This window comes from Sphaeroforma arctica (genome assembly GCF_001186125.1).
Source record: "Sphaeroforma arctica JP610 unplaced genomic scaffold supercont1.118, whole genome shotgun sequence".
Classification (NCBI taxonomy): Eukaryota; class Ichthyosporea; order Ichthyophonida; genus Sphaeroforma; species Sphaeroforma arctica.
Window position 1 is genome coordinate 81,149 of NW_014040440.1, and position 9,655 is coordinate 90,803.

The 9,655-nt window shown below is 45.9% G+C and overlaps 2 protein-coding genes across 2 annotated transcripts; both read left to right on the plus strand.

Moving 5' to 3' along the window:
* Positions 1 to 2,720: 2,720 nt before the first annotated feature.
* On the plus strand, positions 2,721 to 3,056 carry SARC_02593 (hypothetical protein; the record flags this gene model as incomplete). Its single annotated transcript, XM_014303644.1, has 1 exon — positions 2,721 to 3,056. One exon carries the CDS (start codon positions 2,721 to 2,723, stop codon positions 3,054 to 3,056), a length of 336 nt encoding a protein of 111 aa, XP_014159119.1.
* A 5,814-nt stretch (positions 3,057 to 8,870) lies between these two features.
* SARC_02594 (hypothetical protein) lies at positions 8,871 to 9,128 on the plus strand (the record flags this gene model as incomplete). The annotated part of the gene is made up of 1 exon (XM_014303645.1): positions 8,871 to 9,128. One exon carries the CDS (start codon positions 8,871 to 8,873, stop codon positions 9,126 to 9,128), a length of 258 nt encoding a protein of 85 aa, XP_014159120.1.
* Positions 9,129 to 9,655: the final 527 nt, after the last annotated feature.

The following is a 9,655-nucleotide window of genomic DNA, read 5'->3' on the forward strand; positions in this document are numbered from 1 at the left end:
TTTCCTGATCTATACAATCGTTCTACATTTTCAACAATCAAGTCTTTCATAAGGGTAGCTCACTGATTCTTAAGATCAATGTTTTCAGTAATTGACTTAGAACTAGACCAACTCTTATGTTTGGTATTTTACTGGGGCCTTTTAATGGCCTCGTGCAAATATCTGATATGCGAAATGGAAAAGGTATTAATTAATAAAACCATTAAAAATACCATTTAGGAAACTTAAGTTCCTCGTACTACTAAGAGTACGTTTTTAATTTACGTACTGCTTAAGAGTACGTTTATAACATAGAGTCTAATGTGGAGGCCCGGCTATTACACCACTGACTAGAAGTGTAATCCCAGGTGATTTGAACTGGCTCAAAAGATATTGGGGGCACATACCATAGATATGTTTGCTGCACATCATAATGCATAACTATCGAATTACAGGACTTTAAATCATCCTTTGGGAGACGCCTTTCATATAGACCTTTCCAAACATAATGCGTGGGCTAATCCACCATGGCAGTTAATTGCCCAGCTATCTTTAGTTGACAAAATATATCTCTCAATCAGATCAAGCGCTATGGGTTCGCCCCGCTTAAGAGTGTGACTGAAAATATTCCATGGCGCAGGATCATCATTGATCTGGTTGACCTGCCTACGTCCGAGCACACAGGCGACCGTTACGTATGCCACTTCTTTGATGTGTCGTCACGGTTTAACTTGCTCTATCCATTAAAGGATAAGAAAACGCAGACCGTGGCAGAATTATGTTGCCAAGTCTTTACTGACCACGGGTGGCCAGGTATTATGTGCTCTGATAACGGTAGTGAATTCTGCGATGACGTAATGGAATCGCTAGTACTTGTATCAGGCATATGCCATAAATGAGGTGTGCCATATAAACCGCAAACGCAAGGCGCGAATGAAACGCGCCATAGAAGACTTAAGTTCTTCTTGCGTAGTGTATTAACGGATGATGCAGATGATTGGCAGTACCACCTTAAGTGGGTACAAACACAGATGAACGAGTGTGCTGATTCGGTTACAGGAACTACACCCGCTCACTATTTTCGTGGCAGATATAGTGAGTTACAAATCCCCTTTAACAAGGACGAATCTGATCAGCATGAGTTACCAATGTATTTATAACGTTGTATATCCTTGCTTGCGAGAAATACGCAATATAGCCTTATTAAAAGGGCAAAAGCGTTGGAACACTACCAAAAAGATAGCAGAGTATCAGGTCGGTGACAGAGTTAACATCCGTCAACGTAATTCCGATGCTACTGTATTAACATCTACATGGATAGTTCCACATATAATCTCTGTAGCAGACATTAAAAGTTTTAATATAGGCTCAAGTCGTATTCCGACTACAAAGATTATACTCGCAAGAAGACATGATTATAATGTCCCTCTTGACCACTCCGAATTTAAAGATATTATATGGAGAACGGATAAAGGAGGATATACATACTGTCGTATTCGTTTTATAGACGGTACAATCGCTGAGTTGACTTCAGATGCTTTCGATAATTAAGACTATTTAGAAGCCTTTAATCAAAAATGGCGTAAACGCCTGCATAAGTCACAAGCTGGAAAAAATAGCATGTTTCCATCGTCTGAAGGTACGGAAGTTAAAACTTACCCGCCTACAGCACTTATCCCGAGCTTTAATGCTCATCCTTCATATGTGCTTAAGACACTGAAGCGTAAGAAACGTCCAGTCGACCACCACGGACCTACTGGACCTAAGCCCAAAACTCACAGGGTAACCGAGAACGCTCAAGTTCTTCGCCTGCGAAACACAACTATGTGTTATGCTACTTAATGTTTCGACCTGTTTACCTTTTACTCGCTTTTTAGCCCAAAATCAGTTTGAGTGAGCAACTAGCCTCTCTTGGGTCTCAAAGCTGGGTGGGGACTGAGTAATAGCCGGGCCTTCACATTAGACCATGCTCTATAAACGTACTCTTAAGCAGTACATAAACTATAAACGTACTCTTAATAGTATGTGAACCAAATGGCTTATAACGGTTCTATTTAAAAGTACCTTTTCCGTTTTACATATCAGATGTTTGGATGAAGACCATTAAAAGGCCCGATTAAAATACCAAAGATAAGATTTGGAATAGTTTTATTAATCGAACTAAATTTTATTCCAAATCTATTTATATCTGAATACTTCGGTAGCGAGATGGCTCAACCGAAAATAGGTTTCTAGGGACTATTAATGTTACCTAGTTGATCCTCCGTTCAACCAACCAGATTTGCCAGTCTAATGATGGCAAGTCGGTAATTCTTGATAAGTGGAAAGTTATTGGTTAAGATAATAACAAAAGACATCAAGAGTATTTTCTTTTTCTTTTTACTAATTTTTTTCTAAAGATATGATTTTAAGAGTCTTTCGAATTCGATCATAATATTATCCCAAATAAAAGTACAACGTCTACCTCTCTATTGAGGAAGAACGTTGAGATACAGTTATCTTAGCGTACACTTACTACATTTTTAACCTACCATAGATGTTGTTAGTCTATTAGTAATCATAGAAAAGCTACGGAATAAGAGTTAGACGGTAGCTAGTAATTTTTGTTACAAGAATAGCAACTGAAGAGACATTAAAAACAATAAGAACATAGAATGTCGTGACAAAATGACGAGATCTTCCAAAATTTGCCTAATGAAGAAGGAGATAGCGGGTTCTCGAGTAGTGATGCTAGCGATACGATGCCGCCATTGATGTCAAACAACAGCAGTGAGGCGGAAGAAGAATTGAGACCGGAGGGCCATGGGAATGGCCGTGGAAAACAAAGAAGTGTATATGAAAGGAGATTCAGAATCAATAGGTACGACATGGCTCGACATCTTGAACGATTTAGATTCTCTGACCGTCTTCCTGGCGACGTTTGGACAGCGAGTACGAAGACAGAAACTACTAACACGAGTGAAACCGAGAAGGGACCAGCTCAATCAAGTACATCATTGGCACCGGAACACCAAGGAAGGGCCCAAGACGATCAAATGACGAAGACAGAGAACCAGTCAGAAAACCCAGATAAGTAGTCACGTGTGGGAGAGAAGGTAGAAAGGTTGTTTGAGTGTGAGACAAGTACAGATCGAGTGTGCAAGTAGTAATAAGCTTAAACTGTAGTTAAGAGTTGTTAGAAGGAAAAAGGAGGCTCTTCAGGAACTACTGTGGTAGAAATGGGAGGTGTACATGGTTAAAGCCAAACCGGCTGGTAATACGACAAAGAGAAATTAGTAGCATACTATGTTGTTTTACAAGGACACACGATTATTTAAAGATTGAGTTAAACGAACTGAAACATGGTATTTACCTAGAGCAGACAAGGTTAACAGTGCACACGGCAGTTGACGAAACAGTGTTTACAATTAGTTGATGCTGAAATCATAGGTACTAGGCAATGACCAAAACACAGGTAGAACAAGCATTACGGACAGGATAGGTAAAAGGTACAGCGGTTAATACATATCAAGCACCACGACAATGAAGTGAATAACGTGTACCAAGGAAGTTGGCAAGCCGACAATTCTAAGAAGTAGGAAATTGAACGGCAAGACACGTGCATTTAATGGCAACCATACTCCACACGTAGTATGAGGGATTAACTATTGGGCTTGTAGCTTCTAGACGGATATATAGGAGTGGTTATTTAGAACAATTAACTTAAGGTTGGCTACAGTGGATAGTGACGAAATTGAGCTAAAATAACTATCCAAGTGAAGTCAACTATGAATAGAATTGCACAAAGCGTGATATAGATAAGTTTCGTCAACGGAGTAGGATACAGGACCGAACACAGAGCCATAAGTAAGCATCAGCGAGCCTCTGTAGGAGCATATAAGGGTGGTTGCATACGTAACACGAGCGGTCTAAGTATTACATTGCTAATTGGGCAAGTGATATGCGAACGCACACAAGTCACCAGACCCTCCATGTAAATCAGGTATATGGAGAAGCTCAGGAGAACACAACCGCAATAGCACATGACAAGGACACGAAGTCAGGAGCGTTCGGTGGAGTACGCGACGGTGTACCGAGGATAGGTTGACCCCACGTCGGAGTAGGAGCAGACTACCAAAAGGTTGAAGGGATGTTCCGACAAGCGGTGTGTACCTCAGCAAGGTATTTATTCGAAGGAGGAGCAAGACATCAGTTAGTTGGATGGTGAGTCGAGACTCATCTACCACCCTATGGGTGAAGTAGAAGTAGTCGAGAGTGGGCCAACTGGTTCCTTGAGTATAATCGTCGAGACATAGTGTGCTTGAGGGATGGACTCAAGTAATGAAATGTGTATTTATATTCAATCATTTCCGAGTTCGTTCGCACACATTTCAAGATCTCCGTTGAAACACACTTTCTCCACCATGTCCAACCCCCGCCAAAGTCGTAGACAGCAACACTTGAACCCTGAACGTCGCAAAGAACATGATATTGACCGGCGCGGGACTAGCCTCGCCAATCTATTCCGGCCCGCACTAGCCCACACACAGGGCAGGTTCTGGAGGCGCAACAACAGGCGCGTGTAGAGGTTCATCACCCGATGTCTACTAACAGTAAGCAGTCACCAACAGCACGCGGAGATGAGCCTACCCACTCAGGGGATGACGTCGTCCGTTAGGGTGAGTCCAGGGGAGTTCCCGACCTGCGTGCGGACCGGAATCAGACCATTACTGGTGAATATGTACCTAGTAATGGTCTGCCTTTCCGTTCGTCCTCGGGCACTGCTGGGGCCTTATCCTCCGGTAATGACCAACCACGTCTTCCACCTAACAAGCGTAGATGTCACCGCCGTCGCACCAATACCAAGGATACGGTACGGGACCAGTATTCCGCACAGGAACTCACTGAGCTAATGGCACAACAACAGTCACTTTTGGAAAAGCACGAATAAAAGTTGCAGCGCACATCTTCCGAGCGGTCTACAACATTGTTGTCCGCTACCGAGACATCTGCTGGCACACACAAACGTGCGTACACGTCGCTAGGGAATGAGGACAACCCGACGTTCCGTATCCACGGCCGTACACGACCGCACCATGGACTTGTGTACGAGTCACCAGGATCGGAGGGTCAACTGACCGAGGAGGAGGAGACTCTGTCTTTTTTGAGGAGGCCCCATCATTCCAAGAGTTCGCACGTGAATAGGTGTTAGCCAAGCAGAACCCCCATGGGAGTGAGGCGTTGAAGAACAGGCAGGATCGGCTGAGTGCGAACTTCCGCCAACAGCAGCAGAGAAAGTCGTTCGAACAGGATGCCGCCAGTGGACACGTACAGACACCCAAGCAGTAAGAGAAGGAGAGCCACAGAAAAGTCGACAAGCGCTGCATGCACGAATACTACATCTGAGCTAAGTAATAGAGGATAATAATACGGCTCGGACTGAAGCTCTTCGGGGAGCGATCGAAACGCTTCGGGCTACGCTAGAGTCCCGGCCGGTAGAGAAGAGTCCCATACCATCACCACATACATGGCCCGATTGGCCGTCGAATCCATACCACTTTCATGACATCTTGGAACGGGATACGCGAGGGGCACTACTTGAGGCTTTTAAGAACGCACAAATCGCAGGGTTAGATGAGAGTTGGAGCCTCACATGGTTCCATAAGGTATTATCTTACTTCAAGACAGAGAAATCAACATTAGATTACATACGCGACAACTCTGAACGATTAAAGATGTGGACTCCACAACTACAAATCGAACAGATCTGTTCGCATGAGCGCAAGCCACTGTCGATCCCGCGTTTCGCAAGTTAGCCAAGGGCCACAGTCGGAACATACATACCCCCATCATGGAACAAATGACACAGCTCATGGAAAATCATAGGAGGGCACGTGAACGGTGTCAAACGGATGCAGACTTTCAACAGAACTTATTAACCATTGTATTGTACAGTTGTTAGAGCAAGCCTTAAATGGTCGAACGTACAAACGCACTCTACAATTACATTTGAAATGGAAATTGATAAAGACGCACGAGCTTCTGCAGCTGTTGAGCCCCGTCATTCAGGACGCGCAACAGCGCACCACTGTGCGTCTCCAGAACCGTAATAATCGGGAGGGGCTAACGACTAACGGGGCTCGTGACTACACCAATAGCCGCCCCAACCCGCAGACGGTTCGAATACAGTCGCAGAAATAGACACAGCAACCCCAACCGACGCCACCTATGACATGTGCTGGATGTCAAGCACAAGCACCACCGGGTTCACGTCATATTCCGCGATGTCATCATTTTTGTGCGTCGCAACCAGTGGGTACAGATGGTCGGGCGCGCCCGTACGACAACAACCGCCCGTCATGCGACGCACAACCTGCACACAGACTGGCCGCAGCTCCAACCTCAGGCAAGGGGCAGAACAACAACCCGTATAGGGAGTTTGCATCTACGCGACCGACTCCTCAGGTACAGGTGAATGCGATAACACAAGACGACGACTTTGTACCACCATCAGAATCTACCGAGGTACACATCAACTCGATACTCAAGGAGGATTTCGAGCACACGACACCGGAACCAGATCATGACCAAGGGGTATGTGAGTCTGTGACCGAACGTGCATGAGATGTGAGGGTGTCTGAGTCGGATATGAGCTTTACGTTTGTTAACACTATCAGGACAGTGATGGCGATACAGGACCCATTGCTATCTTCTGATAACCGGGTTTATATTCAAGTGCAGGTCAACGGACGCACGTTCATAGCATTGATAGACACGGGAGCAAACAGAAGTTGTATCTCACAGACATCCGCAGACCTCCTCGGCCGCGCAATAACTCCAGCACCATCTGGATCATTCATCTATTTAGCTGACAAGGCGGTTCGAACTCCTCGACTGGGGACGACGGAAGTGTTGCCCATTCGGTATGGAACCAAGATTATCGACGGGTCACTTGAATTGATGAATTTACATCACAGTGGGACAAGATATGTTGAAATGCTTGGGTCTATATATAGTCGGTATCCAATCGCCCCTTGCACCGATAGACCCTACAGAACTTGATGAGCTCCTCGAACCCATCCCACGCCGACAAGCACCGAACACGACGGAGCCCGCCGACACATACCAACGCTGGCACGGGATTGCCGACAATGTACGATGTCGTCTGGAAGGGAGAGAAGTTACCATTCCCGTAACACGTGAACAGGCGATGCACATGCGCAGGTCGACACGTAACTTTGTATCCGACCGATGGCTATTCTACGTGGACGAACAAGTGAAGAAGTGGTTGGCGGATTTGGTGATAACGAAACGTACGACACCGACGATCGTTAACCTCCATCTTCTTGCCGTCTCGACGTTCGATGCGGAAGGAAACGTGAAGAAGGTGAGGGTGTGTTTAGACATGCGCGCCGTCAACGCGCTTATCTCTGGTGACCAGTTGTTTTATTCCAAAGGTCAACGAACTCATCTCTCGCTTCAAGAGTAAGAAGTACTATACCACGCTGGATATCTCTGTGGCATACCACAGGCTGCCGATCCATCCAGATTTACAATACCTGTTTAGTTTCACACACGAGCGTTATCAGTACTCGTTTACATCAGCACCGTTCGGATTCCATGTGCTCACGCAACAGTTCCAGCGTACTTTGAGCACGATACTCGACGGCTTACCGGTCCACCACTATATCGACGATATAGTTATCGCTAGCGACGACTATGACGAACATATTAAGACGGTGCAGAAAGTGATTCAATGCTTAACATACCATAGTTTTAAACTTAACCCCGCCAAGTGCCGCTTTGTTATTCTTAACCTAGGGAAGAATGTGTCTGCTCAAGGCATAGACATTGATCATGAGAAACAGGTAAAGCTCATCGACTGACCTAAGCCTCTGCCTTAGGATTGGCAAATTACCTTCATGAGCATCTCCCCAACTTCGCGAACACAGTCGCACCCTTGCGCGAATTTTGCAAACTCAAACCGAATGAGTTGATCGGCGATCGTTGGGAGGCGAGACATGCACAAGCGTGGCAGGCGATGAAAGATGCAGTTGTTAATGCAGTAGCGATGTACTTCCCGGTCGACGGTGTACTATTGAACTTGGAAACCGACGCTAGCGACTACGGTTTGGTGGGAGCACTATTACAATGGGTCAACGGGAAGCAACACTATTTAATGTTCTTCAATAAGACTCTGAACCATGCGCAACAGAACTACACATTATAGGGAGCACTTGGATGGGCAACGGTTTGCAGTCTTCACGCATCACAAGGCCCTGGTATACATGAATACACAGCTCAAGCTTAATCCGATGCTCCAGAGATGGCACCACATTTTCGCCCATATCACATATACCAGTAGAGGCGAACGTGCTTCCGGACATGTTGAGCAGAGTACACGAGGGGTGAAATACTGTACACAGATTGTTGGCAGTTATTCCCTAGATACTTTGAACAAGCGCAGCAACACTTCGGTCCGAATAACATAGATATATTTGCGGACCCAACTAGTGGAACGTGCTTCCGGACATGTTGAGCAGAGTACACGAGGGGTGAAATACTGTACACAGATTGTTGGCAGTTATTCCCTAGATACTTTGAACAAGCGCAGCAACACTTCGGTCCGAATAACATAGATATATTTGCGGACCCAACTAGCGCTCAGCTCCCTGGATTTTGGACTAAAGACGATGGGGAAACTGGTCGACGGTCGACGGATGGATGAACCCACCGTGGGAGAAGATACATAGAATGTTGCGCAAGATAAGAGCTGATGTTGCAAGAGCAACTGTATATCTACCGTGGGTACCAAGGGCACCGTGGTTTGACTTGTTCAAGTAGTTGTTACAGTCAGAACCAATGCTGGTTCTACGGCCGCCGCATACGTTCCTCAAGTATGCTAAGTACGCATGTGGCAAGACACCAGAGGGACACACAGTGATTGCACGGTGGGACCTACTAACGGGTTCAAACTGGATCCGCTGTTTTTACAGCGACTTGGGTATGCAGAACCAAAACACACGGCGTACATGATGTGTTTAGATACGGTACGAGAGATCTCGGTGGCGATGGCAGACGCAGGGGGTCAACCGGCGTTTGAGCAAGCAACACCAGAAGAACAACAGCGCCGTACGCAACTAACGCAAGCTCACCACGAACCTACGTAAAGGCTTTCACCCGATGATCAGCATTGACGCGCGCTACCCGTGGAACCACATTCAAGTTGATTACATCCCGATGCCACTTGAGTGCAGGTGGAAGATCAATTATATACTTCATGTCCTGGACATTGCTACAGGCTACTCAATCCTTCGAGCAACACCGGACAAGACAAAGGAGACGACAGTGCAGACACTAATAGAGGTTTTTTGGCGAGCTTGGCTTTCCGCGTATGATCTAGACGGACATGGGGAATGAATTCACCAACAAGATAGTGGAGCTCCTGGTCCAAGAAGTGGGGATGCTACTTATGGTGTCACCGCCAGACCGACCCAAATACTGGGTACTGCCGAATGACGTCATAAGTAGATTACACGATCCATTAGACAATGCTGCGAAGAAGTTCCCCTACAATGGGACGAACGTCTTCCGTTTACGATGCTCTATCAGAATATTCGGATATCTCGACGTCATAAGAGCGCACCGTTCAGTGTATATTTTGGTCGACGTCACGGTTCGTTTGCCGATTTTACTG